This window comes from Stomoxys calcitrans, chromosome 3, assembly GCF_963082655.1.
Source record: "Stomoxys calcitrans chromosome 3, idStoCalc2.1, whole genome shotgun sequence".
Taxonomy (NCBI): Eukaryota; Metazoa; Arthropoda; class Insecta; order Diptera; family Muscidae; genus Stomoxys; species Stomoxys calcitrans.
In genome coordinates this window covers 24,644,479-24,666,618 of record NC_081554.1, presented here as the reverse complement: position 1 = coordinate 24,666,618, position 22,140 = coordinate 24,644,479, and the positions used below count along the sequence as shown (strand labels likewise).

The window sequence follows — 22,140 nt, the reverse complement described above, 5'->3', positions numbered from 1 at the left end:
TCGCTTATGATCTTAATCAATTGTATTAAACATAGAATTTTTATTTTTTTTTTTTACAAAAATTAAATCTTATTTCTATTTATACAATTATATTTATAAAATATAAACTAACTACCATAAATCACATACTCCGAATATCTTTTATAATAATTAAATGTAATAACAACTTAAAGTACTTAACATTAAATAGGCAGTTGGTTTCGTTTTTAGGTTTTATAGACAAAATTCATGCCTATTCAGTCTTGCCATTTGTTTCCAACTTCTCAGCTGACACGGGAGGATCACTAGATTTTTTCACACCTAAATTTTCATTAGATTTTTTTCGTTCTGGCGTTTCTATTGATTCTTCTGGGTAGAAATCTCCACGCCATTTGTGAGTTTTCGTTACGTAAATGCCAACCGAAATCATAATAACCCCAATAACCAGGAGAGCTACTCCAATATATCGTCCTATAGCGGGTATACTCAATACAAACTAAAAAACAACCAAATAAAAAACAGGAAAACATTGAAATTTGTGGGAAAAAAGACTAAATGCTAGGTAAAATTTTTATAATAAAAACAAGATTTCTGGAGTGAACCATATCAAATGCCAATTATTGTATGCTAACACGCCAGCTCGGCCGTGGAACTGCGTTATTTGTCATAAAAATTTAAATTATATTGGTTGCCCAAAAAGTAATTGCGGATTTTTCATATAGTCGGCGTTGACAAATTTTTTCACAGCTTGTGACTCTGTGATGCATTCTTTATTCTGTCAGTTATTAGCTGTTACTTTTAGTTTGCTTTAGAAAAAAGTGTAAAAAAAGTTCATTCTAAGTTTTATTAAAAATGCATTTTCTTTCTTTTAAAAAATCCGCAATTACTTTTTGGGCAACCCAATATTTTTTCTCCAGAGTTGTCAACGACGGATGCAACAGTTATGAGACAGGGAAACGGTGAAGCATATTTATATGCCTTTCGACTTCCAGACACCGCCACTCAGACTGGTGAGGTAGGAAAACCCGAAAACCACATTTCGTGGGGTAGTACCACTATTACTAAATGGGACCAAGCCCTGCCGGAATACTTGAATACTAACGACCTAATGCAAAGTTACCCATAAACATTCCATTAAGGAATGTTGGGCAGAAGTTTTTACATGGCTGCCATACCATTTATTTTCTTATACCCTCCACCACAGAATGGGGGTTTACTAATTTCGTCATTCCGTTTGTAACCCTTCGAAATATTGGTCTAATAACCCATAAAGTATTGGGTTGCCCAAAAAGTAATTGCGGATTTTTTAAAAGAAAGTAAATGCATTTTTAATAAAACTTAGAATGAACTTTAATCAAATATACTTTTTTTACACTTTTTTTCTAAAGCAAGCAAAAAGTAGCAGCTGATAACTGACAGAAGAAAGAATGCAATTACAGAGTCACAAGCTGTGAAAAAATTTGTCAACGCCGACTATATGAAAAATCCGCAATTACTTTTTGGGCAACCCAATATATATATATATATTCTTGATCGTCGTGACATTTTAAGTCGATCTAGTCATGTCCGTCCGTTTGTCGGTGAAAGCACGTTAACTTTTGATGGAGTTTAGCTAGCCGCTTCAAATTTTGCACAAATTTCCTATTATTGTAGGTCAGTTAGGATTGTAAACGGGCAATATCGGTCCATATTTTGATACAGCTGCCATATAAACCGATCTTGGATCTTGACTTCTTAAGCCACCAGAGGGCTCAGTTCTTATGCGATTTAGCAGAAATTTTTCGTAAGTTTTGTTATGACTTCCAATAGCTCTTCTAAGTATGGTTAAAATCATCAATCTTTAACATGATATAGCTGTGATATAAACCGATCTAGGGTCTTGACTTCTTCAGCCTCTAGAGGGCACAATAATTGTCCGATTTGGCTGAAATTTTGCCTGAAGTGCTATGTTATGACTTCCAATAACTGTGCCGAGTATGGTTCAAATCTGTTCATAATCTGATATAGCTGCCATACAAAACGATATTGAATCTTGGCTTCTTGAGCCACTAGAGGGCGCAATTCTTATCCGACTCCCACATAATCCAATCTCCCCATTTACTTCTTGTGTCCTTAAAGGGCGAAATTTTTATTTGAATTGGGTGAAATTTTACACAATGACTTCTACTATGGTCTCCAACGTTCATATTTGAAGGTCCGAATCGGACATGATATAGCTCCAATAGCATATCAATACTTTTTATACCCTCCACCATAAGATGGGGGGTATACTAATTTCGTCATTCTGTTTGTAACTACTCGAAATATTCGTCTGAGACCCCATAAAGTATATATATTCTTGATCGTCGTGACATTTTATGTCGATCTAGCCATGTCCGTCCGTCTGTCCGTCCGTCCGTCCGTCCGTCCGTCTGTCTGTCGAAAGCACGCTAACTTCCGAAGGAGTAAAGCTAGCCGCTTGAAATTTTGCACAAATACTTCTTATTAGTGTAGGTCGGTTGGTATTGTAAATGGGCCATATCGGTTCATGTTTTGATATAGCTGCCATATAAACCGATCTTGGGTCTTGACTTCTTGAGCCTCTAGAGTGCGCAATTCTTATCCGATTGGGATGAAATTTTGCATGACGTGTTTTGCTATGATATCCATTAACTGTGCCAAGTATAGTTCAAATCGGTCCATAACCTGATATAGCTGTCATATAAACCGATCTTGGGTCTTGACTTCTTGAGCCTCTAGCGTGCGCAATTCTTATCCGATCAGAATGAAACTTTGCACGACGTGTTTTGTTACGATATACAACAACTGTGCCAAGTATAGTTCAAATCGGTCCGTAACCTGATATAGCTGCCATATAAACCGATCTTGGGTCTTGACTTCTTGAGCCTCTAGAGTGCGCAATTCTTATCCGATTGAAATGAAATTTTGCACGACGTGTTTTGTTATGATATCCAACAACAGTGCCAAGTATGGTTCAAATCGGTCCATAACCTGATATAGCTGTCATATAAACAGATCTGGGGATTTGACTTCTTGAGCTTCTAGAGGGCGCAATTCCTATCCGATTTGGCTGAAATTTTGCATGACGTATTTAATTTTTACTTTCAACAACTGTGTCAAATAAGGTTCAAATCGGTTCATAACCTGATATAGCTGCCATATAAACCGATTTGGGATCTTGACTTCTTGACCCCTAGAGGTCGCAATTATTATCCGATATGCCTGAAATTTTGTACGACGTATCCTCTCATGACCATCAGCAAACGTGTTTATTATGTTCTGAATCGGTCTATAGCCCGATACAGATCCCATATAAATCGTTCTCCCTATTTTACTTCGTGAGCCCCCCTTGATATCGTTTTAATAGCAGAGCAACTCTTTTCTTATATCCTTTTTAGCCTAGGAAGAGATGCCGGGAAAAGAACTCGACAAATGCGATCCATGGTGGAGGGTATATAAGATTCGGCCCGGCCGAACTTAGCACGCTTTTACTTGTTTATCCTTTGTTTACCTAAAAAGAGATTCCGGAAAAAGATTCGGCCCGGCCGAACTTAGCATGCTTTTAGTTGTTTTCAAATGGCATAGTTCCTCACAAATATTGCCAGCATTAGGAGGGTATAACCACCGCTGAAAATTGTTTTCTGTTGTTCTCGCTAGGATTCGAACCCGGGAGATCAGTGTCACAAACGTATATGCTAACGTCTGCGCTACGGGGGTCTTTTAACGACTCAATAGCACTTAATATTGGTGACACCGCTACCTTCAATAGGATTAGACAGGAAGTTTAAGATGTGGCAATAAGATGAAAACCAACTGGACAAAAATCGGAAGACTTCTCAGAGGATGACTTGGGCAAGATACTTTGTATTGTTCAAGCGCGAAGGACATTGACGACAATCTCGGTTCGGTTTATCTCGAATCGGTTTACAAATGACCATTTTATTGCTGCATGTCTGCAAATCGGTCGAACATATGTATGGGAGCTATATCCAAATCTGAACCGATTTTTTCGAATTTCAATGGGCTTCGTCTCTAGGCCGAAAAACATTCCCATACCAAATGTGAAGACGATCGGATGAAAATTGCGACCTGCAGTATGTACACAAATTAACATGGACAGACGGACAGACAGACGGACAGACAGACAGACGGACAGACAGACAAACGGACAGACAAACGGACAGACAGACGGACAGACAGACGGACAGACAGACGGACAGACAGACGGACAGACAGACGGACAGACAGACGGACAGACAGACGGACAGACGGACGGACAGACAGACAGACGGTTATAGCTAAATCGAATCAGAAAGTGATTCTGAGTCGATCGGTATCCTTATCAATGGGTCTATCTCTCTTCCTTTTGGGTGTTACAAACAAATGAACTAAGTTATAATACCCTGTACTACAATAGTGGTGTAGGGTATAAAAATCCTTCGATGCCAAGACGTACACAGTGCGAGTACGCATTGACTTCGAGGGGTCTATTAGCAATGTACGGAACGACTCCCTGATCCAATCCTTAGACCAGCTCTAGTTGGACCGGATCCTCTTATGGGTGACCACCATAAATTACCTATAACAGCAGCTGACTGAGAAGGGATTTGCACGTGTCTGATACGCCGACGAAGTTATTGTCGTTCTAAGGGGTAAGGATCGAATGCAGCTTTGCAGAAAGGCTGAAAGGTGCTTGGAGATGGAGTATAATTGGGCTAGACCTAGGGGTCTCAATGTTGGCTCAGAAAACAAGGGATCGGAAATCGTATCCTCAACAGACCGATTTCCGTATCCGACGAGGTTAAATACTTAGGAGTGATATTGAAACTAAATTGGAATTGTCACATTCAGGAGCGTACCTAGAAGGCTCACAGATGTTGGGCACAACGTAGACGGACCTTAGGTTCGAAATGGGGCCTGATTCCAACGATAGTCTACTGGCTCTACAGGAGTGTGATTAGACCAATATTTTCTTAAGCCTCTGTAGTTTGGTGGACTGCGATGAAGAAAAAGTGTAAGGATAATACACCAGGTTCAGAGAACATGCGGTGTTGGCACATGCGGGGCGAATGAATACTTCCATTAGGACACTAGAGATGTCCGATCCATAGACATAGAAATTAAATTAATGTGAGTCAGCCCTGCGGCTATGAAACTTAAGGCAATGGGCGAATGGATAGAGGATAGAAGCAGGTCACAGATCGGATACCTGAGACAACATATGAGGTCGAGTGCGAGACACTGCTGCCAGCTGCACAGTTTTGGATTGACGGAACTCTGGCATTGGATAAGTTGGGTCAAAGCCTACTCGGCCAGGGGGCTTAAATTGAGAATATAGGGACTACGGTGTGTTTTCGACAGCCCGACCATAACCATGAAATGCGTCAGGTGGTATGGAGTTAACATCGAGTGTGAGGCCAGCAGAGCCAAAACAGTCTGGACTGTAAGGTCAATAACGGTCTTAGAGTGTAAGAAGGAGATAAACGCCTTTTCTTAGTAAGGTACGATACGCATTGTTTGGTTGACGAGCCATGACGGAGTATGAGTGAATGTAGGATCAGACGTTTTGTCAGTGAAGGCCAGAGGACTACCGTCGATAAACATGTTTCAGCGAAATCGGGCATTAAATGCCCCCCTTTAATGGGCTCAAGACCCTAGTTACCCAGTTATATCCAAATCTGGACCGATCTGGGGTAAATTGAAGAAGAGTTTCGAGTGGCGCAAGCTTCTACAAGAAAAAATTAAGGTTGAAAAAACCTCAAATGAAGAACATGTATTCGAAATGCCAAGGTGACCAACTTTATTGGCCTCCCAAGAGGCGCCCGTACCGCCTAGGGCCTTCAAATTTTGCATATGATCCGTTAACACCTCTGCTCTAACCATTTCAAATTTATCTCTATCCGTTCTCAAATGGCATATTTTTTACTTGGTTTTTCGATTCTATCCCACAGTGCGTTGGAGCATTTCATTGCTCGATTTTTTACGGCTAACAGATATTGTCACTTAGGTGGGAATACGATACCAGACATTTACCTCCTTAGAGGCGTGCTTTGGAGAACAATTAAAGATTTTGTTAGTAGCACGGAATTCCTGACTTAGATCTTTTCTTCTTTTCGGTATTTAGAGCCCACAACAAGCCGATTACTGGCTTAGGAGTTAAAATTCTATACAATTTGAACTGATTTACCTTGGCTAAGCGTAGGAAGTCATCTGGTATATCCGCATCAATGGTTATTGCAAGCAGTGGAGCATAGAAGTTGTAGGCAGTATCTCGGTATAAGCTGCAAAAAATCAAAAAAAAAAAATCCATCAATCTGTAATAAAATTTTGCATAATTTTCACTTACTCCAACATCTCGTCTCTTTCCACATACAGACTAACCAAAACCCTACCCTTTACTTGCATTGGTATGCCCAATATGGGCTCTATCAGCACATGGGTGCCATGTTTCTCAGCATTTGGATTAAGACCTGTGGTATTCTCTATAAACGAAGGATCAGCCATATAGAAATCCGGATGAGATATATAAACCGGTGCGCGGTAGGTAACGGGAGAATAGTCTACCACACCATTCTTGGGACAATCGTTGCCCTTAACACAAAAACACTTGGTATCGGGTGCTATGTGGCCACTGTCAAATGTCTGATCGGTGGACTCATAACGTCTAACATCTAGCCCACGATAAGTTTCATTGGTTTTGGCAAATATATTCAAATAACGAGCGGCATCGTATATGAAGACTGAAACAGGGTCATCCCACTTTTTGCCCGGTGACCATAATTCACCAGTGCTGCCATTTATTTTACCACAGTCGCCTTCCCAATAGCCGGTGTGACCTGAACCATTTAACATTTTAAGATCGCCCATTTGTGGTAAATCTCCCTTGCCCGTGTGAACGGTGAAACTGCCCTCGACTTCCTTGGTATTGTTGCGGCCATAGAACCAGGCAAAGTAGTTGGTTTCCAAAGGAGCCAGAGGCGAGTGCAGGAGATAAGCAAAGTCCAATAGGTCATCTAAGAAGCCATTAAATAGCCAGTCAATGGCGGTATGGGTAATGGCCATTTTACCACCTTCACGATTTAGGGCAAAATTAACAATTTTGCGCAGAATCGGATGCATTTTGCGGGAGATGCGAGAAGCAGCCTGAAATGGGACAGTAAAGTTTTCAATTAAAATAGAGCCAGCATTTCATTTCTGACTTAAAAAAGCTAAAATTATTTATATATTTTTGTTTTCTTTACTCACCGTCGAGGGAAAATGTGGCACTGTTATAATATCATCCAAGCTGCCATTCGACAATGACTGATCAAATGTCCAAGTACGTAGACCATAATATGTTACCCAATTTCTGACATCATCCCATTCAAAATCTTCTTTGACTTTATAATCTAGAAAGGAATATGGGCCAAGCGATTGAAAATTGGGCTTGACATTAGGATTGTTAACCTCCTCGGGGTTAGTCCAATTATAGAGGAAAAATTTCATATAAAGTGGCAGTGGTGTTTCAACCCAGCGATTGTAGATGAAAGAATTAGGAGCTAAGGGAAACATCTGTAAAAAAAGTAAAGAAACATACATAAGACAAGTGCAACTGATTCTGAATAAGGATAAACAAGTAAAACCGTGCTAAATTCGGCCGGGCTGAATTTTATATACCCTCCACCATGGATAGCATATGTCGAGTTCTTTTCCTGAAGTCTAGATCCCAGATCGGTTTATATGGCAGCTATATCATGTAATTGACCGATTTGAACCTTATTTGGCACAGTTGTTGAAAGTCATAATAAAATACACCATGCATAATTTCAGGCAAATCGAAGAGGAATTGCGCCATCTAGCAGAATTGCGCCCTCTAGAAGAAATCAAGTCCCCAGATCGGTTTATATGGCCGCTATATCAGGTTATGAAAGGATTTGAACCATACTTGGCACAGTTGTTGGAAGTCATAACAAAACACGTCGTGCCAAATTTCATTCCAATCGGATAAGAATTGCGCCCTCTAAAGGTTCCAGAAGTCAAGACCCAAGATCGGTTTATATGACAGCTATATCAAAACATGGACCGATTTGGCCCATTTACAATCCCTACCGACCGCTTGCAAAATTTCAAGCGGCTAGCTTACTCCTTCGAAAGTAAGCGTGCTATCGATAGACAGACGGACTGACGGACGGACAGACGGACGGATAGACGGACGGATGGACGGACGGACAGGCGGACGGACAGACAGACGGACGGACATGGCTATATCCACATAAAATGTCACGACGATCAAGAATATATATACTTTATGGGGTCTCAGACGGATATTTCGAATAGTTCCAAACAGAAAGACGATATTTTTATACCCCCATCCTACGGTGGAGGGTATAAAAAATTTCACACGAATCGCATTCCCAATCTCCGAGATCTGGTAGTTTTGAAAATTAGGGTAATGACACGTGCTTTTTAGGGGTGCACTCAGAAATTTCGACTCAAATATGGATATCAAATTCGTGCTGCATTCCCAAATCCATTTAATGTGAGCTCCATATTGAAATGGTCAGTAAATATGAAATATTTGGAGGGTGTTTTCGGGCTGAAGCGCCCACCGGCACTAAGCCCATAAGATAGATATCAAATTCGTTATTTACTCCCAAATATCGTTGATTTGAGCTGCATATTGCCATAATCGGAAATGAAGTTAAGTTTAGGGGCACTTAGGGCGTACCCCCAAAACACATGGCTCCAAAATTGGATATCAAATTCGTTTTCTACTCTCAAATACTTTTCATTTGAGTCCCATGTTGTCATAATGGGTCAATCAACCCATTTGACTTATTTTTGGAAATAAATTAACTTTCATTTGAGTCCCATATTGTCATAATGGGTCAATCAACCTATTTGGCTTATTTTTGGAAAGAAAAGCGCCACCTAGACTTTAACACAAATTTTAATGTGAGTTTAGTAATCTACTCGCAAATACGTTTCATTTGAGTTCCATATAGACATGGTCGGCTAATATGCCCGTTTGGGGATTTTTGGGGGTGGAGCGACCTCCCAATACTTGGACCTAATTTTTTAATGCCACATTTGTAATCTACTGTTGAATAGTTTTCATTTGAGGCCCATATTGACATGACCGTCGAATATATCTGTTTAGAGAAGTTTTTGGGTTGGGGAGACCCGCTGGGTACTTGGACCCAAATTTTAATAATACAATATCTTTCATTTAACACCCATATTGTACCTTTCGGTCCGCTATTGGTTTTGGATGGCGTTTTTGGTGTAAGGGGGGGGTGGACCGCCCCCATATGATATCTAAAAATTATAAAGGCTACGTTTCCTTCCAGACAAACTTACACAATCTGTAAAAATTAGTTCAGTCGTTTTTGATTCTACGAAGCTAACAAAACAACTGGGTCCCATATAGTCATGATGGGTCATATACCCATTTAAGGCGTTTTTGACCCCCTATACTTCGATCTGATTTTGTAAGCCAGATTTGTAATCTACTCCCGAATATCTTTCTTTTGAGGCCCATATTGACATGAACGTCCAGTATGTCTGTTTGGAAGAATTTTGGAGTTGGGCGGCCCGATGGGTACTTAGACCCCAATTTTAATACCATATTCGCATTTTATTTTCCAATACCTTCGATTTGATACCCATATTGTAGCGATCGGTCCACTTTTGATTTTTGGTTGTGTTTTTGGGTAACGGGGGAGGGTCCGCCCCCCTTCCGAAATCAACAAAATATAAAGTCTTCTTTCTCCTTCCTGACCATATTCGCAATCTACTCCCGAATACCTTTCATTTGAGTCCCATATTGTCATGATCGTCCAAAAAACCTATTTTAGGGAGTTTTGAAGTTGGGGCGGCCCGCTAGTCATTTGAACCCAATTTTTTATATGAAATTCGTACTCTACTCCTGAATACCTTTCATTTGAGTACCATATTGTTTCGATCGGTCTACTTTTATTTTTGAGTAGTACTTTTGGGGAGGGTCCGCTCCCCTTCCGATATCAAAAAATTATATAGCCTATGTTTTCTTCCAGACCAACCTACCCTATCTGTGAAAATTTGAAGGTAATCGGTTCAGCCGTTTTTATACCCTCCACCATAGGATGGGGGGTATACTAATTTCGTCATTCTGTTTGTAACTACTCGAACTATTCGTCTGAGACCCCATAAAGTATATAAATACTTGATCGTCGTGACATTTTATGTCGATCTCGCCATGTCCGTCCGTCCGTCTGTTTGTCGATAGCACGCTTACTTTCGAAGGAGTAAAGCTAGCCGCTTGAAATATTGCACAAATACTTCTTAATAGTATAGGTTGGTTGGGATTGTAAATGGGCCATATCGGTCCATGTTTTGATATAGCTGCCATATAAACCGATCTTGGGTCTTGACTTCCTGAGCCTCTAGAGGGCGCAATACTTATCCGATTGGAATGAAATGTTGCACGACGTGTTTTGTTATTATATCCAACAACTGTGCCATGTGTGGTTGAAATCGGTCAATAACCTGATATAGCTGTCATATAAACCGATTTGGGGAGTTGACTTCTTGAGCTTCTAGGGGGCTCAATTCCTCCCCGATTTGGCTGAAATTGTGCATGACGTATTTTATTATGACTTCCAACAACTGTGCCAAAAAAGGTTCAAATCGGTTCATAGCCTGATATAACTGCCATATAAACCGATCTGGGATTTAGACTTCTTGAGCCTCTAGAGGTCGCAATTATTATCCGATTTGCCTGAAATTTTTTACGACGGATCCTCTCATGACCATCAACATATGTGTTTCTTATGGTCTGAATCGGTTTATAGCCTGATAGAGCTCCCATATAAATCGATCTCTCTATTTTACTTCTTGAGTCCCCAAAGGGCGCAGTGCTTATTCGAATTGGCTGACATTTTACACAGGTCTCCAACATATAATTCAATTGTGGTCCAAACCGGACCATATCTTGATATCGCTCTAATAGCAAAGCAAATCTTTTCTTTTATCCTTTTTTTTCTAAGAAGAGATGCCGGGAAAAAAACTCGACAAATGCGATCCATGATGGAGGGTATATAAGATTCCGCCCGGCCGAACTTAGCACGCTTTTACTTGTTTATTATTCACTTCTTTAGCAAAATATTTGTATTCTGCCTAAAAATGTTGGTTTCACGTTTCACTTTTTTTTGCTCTTATACCTATGTTTGTTTAATTTTTTTCTATTAATTTACCGATTTCACTATTTGCTCCGACCATTGTGGCCAAAATGGTACCAAAAGAATTCCAAGTATCGTAAATATACTCCCCAGGGTGAATACCCAAATTTTTTGTTGTCGAACACTGCAGCAACGGCAACACATTCTAAAGAAATCACTTTTTCAAATTGGACAACGAAATCCTCGATTGCAGATGAGACTGCAAATATATTTGAAATTTCGACCCTCTGTTAAAAAAGTTGACGGCAAACTAACAAACTTTGTTATTGCGTGCAACAGTTTATACACATTTTAGTGCACTATTTGGTATTGATAGCCGTATAAGCCACAAACGGTTTTCAAAAAAACGATGATTATCGTACAAATATTTGGATTAGAATATCTCAAATGCCAGTATTGATGACTGTAGGGGGGGGGTGGGGGGGGCTTCAAGAGACGAGCGACAATGATAAGTTCATTATTTTTGCTTATCATTAATATGTCCTAAAACAAAAATTATTAAGAATATCGATATTGAGAGCAGCAAAAGTAATTGATATGAATACGAAAAAAAAAAAAATTATGTATGAAAGAGGGGGTTCGGTAAGTAGTTTGGTTGTAACTATTGCATAGAAAAGAAAATTTAAAAGCTTGTAAAAATGTACTGAGTTCTGTCTGGCCGAATCTTGGGTACCCACCAAAAAAATTTCCACAAATTAACTCAATTGAAGGCATATGGATATTTAACGTACCAAGTTTCTGAAAAGCAGGCCTATCGATCGGTTTATACGGGGAGTATATCAGTTTATATTGGGTTGCCCAAAAAGTAATTGCGGATTTTTTAAAAGAAAGTAAATGCTTTTTTAATAAAACTTAGAATGAACTTCTATCAAATATACTTTTTTACACTTTTTTCTAAAGCAAGCTAAAAGTAACAGCTGATAACTGATAACTGACAGAAGAAAGAATGCAATTACAGAGTCACAAGCAGTGAAAAAATTTGTCAACGACAACTATATGAAAAATCCGCAATTACTTTTTGGGCAACCCAATACTTTGTGGGATTGCAGATCAATATTTCAAGGTGTCACAAACGGAATAACTAGGTTATTATGCCTTCCTATGGTGGTGGGTATAATAATAGTTACGATAATGTTATATATGTTTTGTATGCGTCCTAGTGTGTATGTTTCAGCGTCTTAATAATTTACATAATAATCTAATCGTTAAAAGCTTTTATAGGTAGTTATTTTAAATCTAGCAAATACTTTGAAATACTTTGAAGATAAGCCTTCTTTAATCAATTGCCATTTGTTTTATAATGTCAATATTAGTATTACCTTTTGCTATTTTACACCCTACATCATTTGTATTTGGGTGAAGCCTATCCCTTCAACATACGTGTAGAAAGTTAGGATACCTTAAAAGGGGCTTAACTTTACTTTAGTTGGCCATTACAGAATAATGGTTCTTCTAGCGGAACATGGAAGAAATTTCCACGCGCCTTGATCTCCTGCATTCTTGCTCACATCTCTCACATCCAGTTTTGGGATGTTTTTTACTTGGTCCCTCCATCGAAGTTTTGATCTTCCCCTTTTGCGTCTTGAGATATGGTTGCCTTCCAATGACTTCTTCGATGGAGCTTCTTCATTAATTCATCCAGCATAATATAGCGAACCCAACCGTTGTATTTTGATGGGTTTAACTATGCCCTCTTCATCATACAGCTTATATAGCTCATATAGCTCGTGGTTCATACGGCACCTATATTCTCCATTAACCCTTTAACGATGAGTGGGTAGAAAAATCCCAAGACAAATTCTAGCATAAATTCTTGATCTAGCATAAATTCTTGATCTACAGGACATGATCGAATATTTCCGGCGTTACTACAGAAGGAGGCCACCGTAGCGCAGAGGTTAGCATGTCCGCCTATGACGCTGAACGCCTGGGTTCGAATATTAGCGAGACCATCAAAAAAAATTAATGGTGGTTTTCCCCTCCTAATGCTGGCAACGTTTGTGAGGTACTTTGCCAAAGAGGTGTCGCAATGCGGCAGCTATAAAAAGAAATCCCCTTATCATTGAGCTTAAACTTGAATCGGACTGTAATCATTGATATGTGAGAAGTTTGGCTATATTCCTTAGTGGAATGTTCATGGGCAAAATTTGCATTTGCATTTACTTCAGAAGGAGGCAGACTATCTGGCGCCCCACCTGACCAATATTTTCACAGCTTCATGGGACTTGCATACACTCCGAAAGCCTCGCAGTAGGCAAGGCTGGTATTTATACCCAAGCCCGGCAAGGCAAGCTATGAGACACCAAAGGCCTACAGACCTTTAAGCCTTACATACTTTTTACTCATAACCATGGAATGTATTGTGGACACCATGATAAGGAGTATGACATCCAAACTTCTTAAATACAAACATCACGCCTATGTCAAGGGAAGGTCGATGGAGACTGCCCTGCACGAGGTTGTACATAAAATTGAAGAATCCCTCTATGCTAAAACGAACCCACTGACGGTATGCATTGACATCAAGGGGGCTTTTAACAATGTGCGGACCGACAAACTGATCCAATCCTTAGACCAATATCGGGTGGGCCTGATCCTTAGGGACGGGATAAACCATATGACAAAAATAGTTGGGAGAAAGTGGCTCAAGGCACGCCACAGGGGGGCATTTTATCGTCACTACTATGGGTGACCACCATAAATGACCTATTACGGATGCTGACTGCGGAGGGATTTGAACCCGTCTACTACGCAGATTATGTTTAAATACTTCCAAGGGGTAAGGATCCGAACCAGCTATGCAGAAGGGCAGAAAGGGTGATGCAGATGGCACACGACTGGTGTAGACTGAGGGGTCTCATTGTTAACCCGGAGAAGACTGAAATCAGCCTGTTCACGAGGAAGACGAAGGTGGGCCAATTTAATGCACCACATTTCCTCAGTAAGACGATTTCGATATCTGACAAGGTTAAATACTTAGGTGAGATCTTGGACAGGAAACAGAATTGGAAGTATCACAATCATGAACGTACCGAGAAGGCTCACAAATTTTGGCCACTATGTAGACGGACCGTGGGCTCGAAATTGGGCCTGAATCCGAGGATAGCCCACTGGCTCTACAGGAGTGTGATTAGGCCAATACTTACTTACGTCTCACTAGTTCGGTGGACTGCGATGGGGAAAAAGTGTTACGTAAGGGTAATGCAACAGGTCCAGAGAACATGTTGTCTTAGGTGGAGTGATGAGGACCACACCCACTAGGACACTGGAGACTATTCTAGATATCCGACCCATAGACATACAGATTAGATGCGAGACAGCCTATGCGGCTTTGAAGCCTAAGGCGATGGGAGAATGGATTGAGGATAAGAACAGCTCCTGCCAGTATAATCGAGGCGACGATAGGAAACCTGGAAGGAATGGAAGATATTTCCGATCGGATATCTGAAACGACACTTGAGGTCGAGTTCGGGCAGGTCGAGTTCGGGGCTGCCAGCGGGACAGTCATGGAACCTTAGTATTGCCATCTGGAAGATCATGTTACACGGATGGATCAAAGATAGAAGACAGAATGAGCCTGGGGGTCTACATTGAGAACCCCTCTGTCCCTGTTTTAGGCTGTCTGATAATAATACGACCCTGAAGGCGGAGATACGGCGATCACGGAATGCGTGAGTGTGTTTTTAAGGCGAGGACGTCGAGTATGAACATCTTTACGAATAGTAAACAGGCCATTAGGGAGTCAACCGTAGCGCAGAGGTTAGCGTATGACGCCTATGACGCTGAACGCCTGGGTTCAAATCCTGGCGAAACCATCAGAAAAATATTTCAGCGGTGGTTTTCCCCTCCTAATGCTTTTGTTAGGTACTATGCCATGTAAAATTTCTCTCCAAAGATGTATCGCACTGCGGCACGCCGTTCGGACTCGGCCGTAAAAATAGGCCCCTTATCATTGAGCTTAAACTTGAATCGGACTGCACTCATTGATATGTGAGAAGTTGGCCCTTGTTCCTTAATGGAATTATCATGGGCAAATTTTGCATTTTTCAAACAGGCCATAAGGGCAACAACAACCTGGATGGTAAGATCACGAACAGTCTTGGAATGTAAGAAGGAGATTAATGCCTTCTCTGAGGATGGCACGATCTGCATCGTTTGGGTGCCGGGCCATAAGAGTAACTGGTAGTAGGAAATCAGATGATTTGGCAGTGAATGCTAGTCAATAAACTTGGTTAACCCAAATCCTTTCGGGTCCAAGCAGTCCTAGTTAAGGGCGTGGGCAATGAATTCGCATATAACCCTGTGGAATAGAAAAACGGTAGGTAGGACGGCGAAAATCCTATGGGGAGATCCAGATCGTGAGAAGACGAGGCTATTACTGAAAGGAAGGAGAAGGTCAGTAAAGCGTACGGTATCATAACGGAACACATAGGACTTAGAGCTCACTTATGTAAAATCGGTGCGTCAACTGATAACATGTGTAGGGCAAGTGGGAAAGATGATGAAACGTTGCAGCATTTCCTATGTCATTGCCCGGCTTTCGCGTCTAACAGATACCGACACTTAGGTGGGAACACAATACCAGACATGACTAATCAAGGAATTTGTAAGTAACACGGAATTCCTAACTTAGATTTTCTTTTTCGAGGTTACTTTTTATAGTCTCCACCATAGGATGGGGGGTATACTAATTTCGTCATTCTGTTTGTAACTACTCGAAATATTCTTCTGAGACCCCATCAAGTATATATATTCTTGATCGTCGCGACATTTTATGTCGATCTAGCCATGTCCGTCCGTCTGTCCTTCCGTCCGTCTGTCTGTCGAAAGCATTCTAACTTCTGAAGGAGTAAAGCTAGCCGCTTGAAATTTTGCACAAATACTTCTTATTAGTGTAGATCGGTTGGTATTGTAAATGGGTCATATCGGTCCATGTTTTGATATAGCTGCCATATAAACCGATCTTGACTTCTTGAGCCTCTAGAGTGCGCAGTTCTTACGCGATTGGGATGAAATTTTGCACAACGTGTTTTGTTATGATATCCAACAACTGTGCCAAGTATGGTTCAAATCGGTCCATAACCTGGTATAGCTGCCATATAAACCGATCTGGGGTATTGACTTCTTGAGCCTCTAGAGTGCGCAATTATTATCCGATTCGAATGAAATTTTGCACGACGTGTTTTGTTATAATATCCAATAACTGTTCCAAGTATGGTTCAAATCGGTCCATAACCTGATATAGCTGTCATATAAACCGATCTTGGGTCTTGACGCAAATCCGATTTGTCACAGATTTTGTACAACGGCTTCTCCCATGGCTCTCAACATACGTGTGCAATATGGTATGAATCGATCTATAGCTTGACACAGCTCCCATATAAACCGATCTCCCGATATTGCTTCTTGAGCCCCGAATTGGACTATAATTTGATAAAGCTCCATCTCCTCCTCCGCCCATATTCATTATTCTTTGTTTGCCTAAAAAGAGATACTGCGCAAAGAACTCGACAAATGTGATCAATGGTGGATGGAGTATAAGATTCGACTCGGCCGAACTTAACACGCTCTTACTTGTTTAGTATTCAGAGAGCACAACAAGCCGTTTACTGGCAAAGGTGTATGTCCATAGTGTCATGGGGCGGATTAATATTCACACCCTCTTTTCAACTTAACTAACCTGGGCCCAGACACGGATGTTGGCCATTGGTTATTTGAAGTTTCCAATAATTCGGCCTGTCATTTTGAGTGTCATTGGCACTCAGTATTTATGTAAGAGTCAGTGCCACCTGACCCACCACTGAGATGCTTCTCTTGAATTCGCATTACCAGTTACTCCGCATAAATACGAAGCTTTCTACTACCCATAACATATGGATGAGCCCGGTAGCTGTCAACTAAGCTTTCTGACATAACGATGAACACCACATAAGTTGGAGTTTAATGATTGAGATCGACGAATTGAAAAACATATTTGAAAACTCGGAGGAAGCCACCTTGATGTAAAGGTTTGCACGATCACCTATGAAGCTGAAAGCCAGGGTTCGAATCCTGGCAGAAGCAAAGCAAACCAACTTTCAGCGGTGGTTATCCACTCTTAATGCTGGCGTCATTTGTGAGGTACTATACCTTGTATAGAAGTCATGTAAAAACTTCTCCCTAAAGATATGTCACACTGCGACACGCCGTTCGGACTCGGCTATAAAAAGGAAGTTCCTTGTCATTGAGCTTAAACTTGAACCAGGCAGAACTCATATATTAGAAGTTTGCCCCTGTTACTTAAAGAAATGGAGTGAATTGGAAATTTTATTTCTATAAAAAATTCGATAGCAATTGAAATAGCATTGGAAAATTGTCTTTTAATGCAATATTACTGCTTTTAAAGGGTTTGCACAAAATGTTGCAACGAAAGAAGTTTTGCTCGATATCTTGTATTCCTCAAATAAATTCATATTTCTTTATTTTCCTTGTTGGTAAAGTGTTCTTGAAGTTCGGTTAACATCGTAATAAGTTTTTTTCAAATTCGTTTCAGTTCATAAAATTGAAATCTTATCAATGTCTATTTCGGTTGGTGAAAATGATACTAATCTGAAGTACTCACGACATATGTATATGCGAGTGATTAGTCCAACAGCGATTAGTCTAGTTTTCCAATACAAATTTTTGTTAGTAAATAATGGTGTGGGAAAATATTTATAAACATCAACATAAAGTACTCCTTCAAATTAAAGTTAATATCATTTAAATTTTGCAAATGTGTTCTAAAGAGTGTAACTAATTGTCATATTATGCACATCGTTTATAATCATAATTATTCTCTAATGAAAGAAAAATTAAAGTAAACAAATAAACAATAAGTAAAAAGGCATTAAGACCGGTCGGGCCGAACTTTGGATACCCACCACCTCGGTTATATATGTAAACCCCCTTTCGTCACAATCCGGTGAAAATTGGATAACTTATGCACCCCAAGTCGACACGTAAATTGAGTGGTCTAATCAATATAAGTCACTGTTGAATTTTTTATTTCAAATTTCAAAAAAAATCAGGGAATAAATAAAGCTCTTAATCGGCACATCGGTCTATAGGACAGCTATATCTAAATACAGTCTGATCTTTACCATACTTGGGTCGGATGGTGGATGGCCTAAAACTACTCACTGTTTCAAATTTCAGCAAAGTCGGATAAAAAAACAAGTAAGAGCGTGCTAAGTTCGACCGGGCCGATTCTTTTATACCCTCCACCATGGATCGCATTTGTCGAGTTCTATGCGCTGTATCTCTTTTTAGGCAAACAAAGAATATTGAATAAGAACTGTTATGCTATTGGAGCTATATCAAATTATAGACCGATTCAGACCATAAATCAATGCTGAACATTGTAGAAGTCATTGTGTAATATTTCAGTCCATTCGGATAAGAATTACGCCTTGTAGGGGCTCAAGAAGCAAAATCGGGAGATCGGTTTATATGGGAGCTGTATCAAGCTATTGATCGATTCAGACCATATTAGACACGTATGTTGCATGAGAGAAGCCGTTGTACAAAATTTCAGCCAAATCGGATGAGAATTGCGCCCTCTAGAGGTTCAGAAGTCAAGATCCCAGATCGGTTTGTATGGCAGCTATATCAGGGTATGGACCAATTTGAACCATACTTGGCACACTTGTTGGAAGTCATAGCGAAATACGTCGTGCAAAATTTAATTTCAATCGAATACGAATTGCGTCCTCTAGAAGCTCAAGAAGTCAAGATCTCAGATCGGTTTATATGGCAGCTATATCAGGTTATGTACCAATTTGCGCCATACATAGCACAGTTATTGGAAGTCATAACAAAACACCCCGTGCAAAATTTCATTTCAATCGGATAAGAATTGCGCCCTCAAGAGGCTCAAGAAGTCAAGATCCCAGATCGGTTTATATGACAGCTATACCAGAATATGAACCGATTTAAATCATACTTAACACAGTTGTTGGAGTGATAGTAAAACACAAGGTGCAAAATTTCATTCCAATCGGATAAGAATTGCGCCCTCTAGAGGCTTAAGAAGTCAAGACCAAAGGTCGGTTTATATGGCAGATATATCAAAACATGGACCGATTTGGCCTGTTACAATCCCAACAAGCCTACACTAATAAAAAGTATTTGTGCAAAATTTTAAGCGGCTAGCTTATTCCTTCGAAAGTAAGCGTGCTTTCGACAGACAGACGGACGAACGGACGGACGGACATGGCTATATCGACTTAAAATGACATGACGATCAAGAATATATATACTTTATGGGGTCTCAAACGAATATTTGGAGGTGTTACAAACAGAATGACGAAATTAGTATACCCCCGTCCTATGATGGAGGGTATAATAAAGCTTTTATTCGCTTCAGACCCTTTATCGGGAGATCGGTCTGTAGGCAGCTATATCTAAATATAATCCCGATCGGAACCATATTCGGGACGGATATCGGGAGACCTAAAACCATCCACTGTTTCAAATTTTAGCGAAATCGGGTAATAAATAGAGCTTTATTGGGCTTCATACCTTTTATCGGAAGATCGGTTTTTATAGCAGCTATACCTAAACTCGGTTTCAAATTTCAGCGAAATCGGGTAATAAATAAAGCTTTTGTGGGCTTCAGACCCTTTATCTGCAGATCGGTCTATATAGCAGCTATATCTAAATATAGTCCGATCCGAGCCATATTTAGGTCAGATGTCGGGGGTATTAAAATAACCCACTGTTTAAAAATTCAGCAAAATCGGGTAATAAATAAAGCTTTTATTGGCTTCAGACCATTTATCGGCAGACCGGTCTATACAGCAGCTATATCTAAATAAAGTCCGTTCCGAACCATATTTGGGACGGTTAACGGGAGACCTAAAACCACCCACTGTTTAAAATTTCAGCAAAATCGGGTAATAAATAGAACTTTAATGGGCTTTAGATCCTTTATCTGGAGAATGGTCTGTATGGCAGCTATATCTTAATAAAGTCCAATCTGAACCATTTTTAGGTTAGATGTCGGGAGACTTAAGGTAACCTTCCGTTTCAAATTTCAGCAAAATCGAATAATAAATAAATCTTTTTATGGGCTTCGTGTTCTACTCGCAAATACCTTTCATTTGAGTCCCATATTGCCATGGTCAGTAAGTAAGTCCTGTTTGGGGTGCGTTTTGGGAAAGGGGTGGACCCCCAGAATCTTGGTCTCACATATGTATATCAGATTCATATTTTACTCGCAAATCCCTTTCATATGAGTCCCATATTGCCATGGTCGGTAAATGTGTCCGATTTAGGGATGTTTTGGGGGTTAGGGTGCTCCCCCAAACACTTGGTCCGACAATTGGATATCAGATACGTTTTCTAATCTTTAATACCTTTTATTTGAGTCCCATGTTGTCGTGATTGGTGTATATATATATATATTTTTGGAAGGTCCTGGGGTGGGGCGCCCCCCTAAGTTCCCCATCCGAAATTTGGATGCCACATTTTTGTTTTTTGGTTACTATATGAGAGTTCACAAAATTTCGCTTAAATCGCATCACCCATCTCCGAGATCTGGCGTTTCTGAAAATTAGGGTAAGGGGGAGGGTCCGCCCCCCCTTCACCACGGGATCATCATGCATCATCTGTGAAAATTTCAAGAAAATTGGTTCAGCCGTTTCTGAGTCTATAAGGAACACACAAACAAACACAAATTGATTTTTATATATAAGATATAGCCGCCATATAAATCAATCTCCCGATATGACTTCTTAAGCTCCTAGAAGCCTAAATTTTCATTGACGATGGCTGAAATTTAGCACAAAGACTTCTGTTTCCAACATCCATGCGAAATATGATTTGAATCGGTCCATAAACTGATATAGCCCCATATATACCGATCCTCAGATTTGATTTCTTGAGCCCTTGCAAGCTAAAATGTTCATTTGATATGGCTGAAATTTGGTACTCACACCAAATCCCCTTACTTTACTTTAATTGGCTATGACAGAATATTTGTTCCACTAGCCGAACTTAGAATAGCGTTCCAAGCACCTCGATCTTCTGCGCTCATTTTAAAATATCTGACACAAAGTTTTGAGGTGTCTCCCACCACTTGATCTTTTCATCGGGCTTTTGGTCGTTCCGGTTTGCGTGTACCACCGTGTTTGCCTTCAAAAGACTTCTTTGCTGGAGCTTCTTCATCCATTCTGACAACATGACCTAGCCAACGCAGCCGTTGCGTGTGCATGCGTGCATGCGTGTAACTATGGTATCGTTGTCATACAGCTCGTGTTTCATACGTCGTCTATTTTCTCTATTAACGCAAACTGGTCCATATATTTTACGAATAATCTTTCTCTCAAATACTCCAAGTACTGCCTCATCTGCTTTCACAAGTACCCATGCTTCAGAACCCTATAACAGCGCGGGTAGTATCAATGTCTTGTATAGTGTAATCTTCGTCTGTCGAGAGGTGGCCTTGTTTCTAAACTGCTTACTTAGTCCAAAGTAGCATCTGTTTGCCAGTATTATTCTTCGCCTAATCTCAAAATTGGTGTCATTCGTGTCGGTTACGGCTGTGCCGAGGTAGATAAAGTTACTGACTGTCTCAAAGTTGTGGTTCTCAACTTTCTCCATTTCCTTTATCTGCTCGGTTGTGCAAGGCTTTTTGGGAGTTGACACCATCCATTTCGTCTTATCTCCATTTACTGCCACACCCATTTTCACCGACTCTCTTTCGATTCTTTCAAAGGCGAGTAGGCGAGTAGCATGTGTTCTCTTGTGATTAGTGTGCCATATCTGTTCACATCTGCATGTCGTATAATCATCTCCAGCAGGATATTAAAGAGATCAAACGATAGGCTGTCTCCTTGTCTGAAACACCAAATGCCCTAAGCCCTTCAAAACCCCGATATGTCTTCTTGAAACCATAGAAGTCTCAATCAATACCCGAATTTATTGTTACAAAATAATTCAA

General features: G+C 40.3%; 1 protein-coding gene across 1 annotated transcript; it reads right to left on the bottom strand.

Annotated features, from left to right (window-relative positions):
* Nucleotides 1-232: 232 nt before the first annotated feature.
* On the bottom strand, nucleotides 233-11,321 carry LOC106093632 (protein croquemort). Its single transcript, XM_059365413.1, has 5 exons — nucleotides 11,193-11,321; nucleotides 7,225-7,530; nucleotides 6,326-7,122; nucleotides 6,167-6,260; nucleotides 233-475 (listed from the first exon to the last, which is right to left on the bottom strand). Exons 1-5 carry the CDS (start codon nucleotides 11,319-11,321, stop codon nucleotides 233-235), a joined length of 1,569 nt encoding a protein of 522 aa, XP_059221396.1.
* Nucleotides 11,322-22,140: the final 10,819 nt, after the last annotated feature.

Coding starts and splice junctions, on each gene's coding strand:
- LOC106093632 (XM_059365413.1), bottom strand. CDS start 11,321: ATGTGTTGCCGTTGCTGCAGTGTTCGACAACAAAAAATTTGGGTATTC. Junction 7,123..7,224: donor TGCCACATTTTCCCTCGACG/GTGAGTAAAGAA, acceptor GTCCCATTTCAG/GCTGCTTCTCGCATCTCCCG. Junction 476..6,166: donor ACTTCCTACGCTTAGCCAAG/GTAAATCAGTTC, acceptor GTTGTTTTTTAG/TTTGTATTGAGTATACCCGC.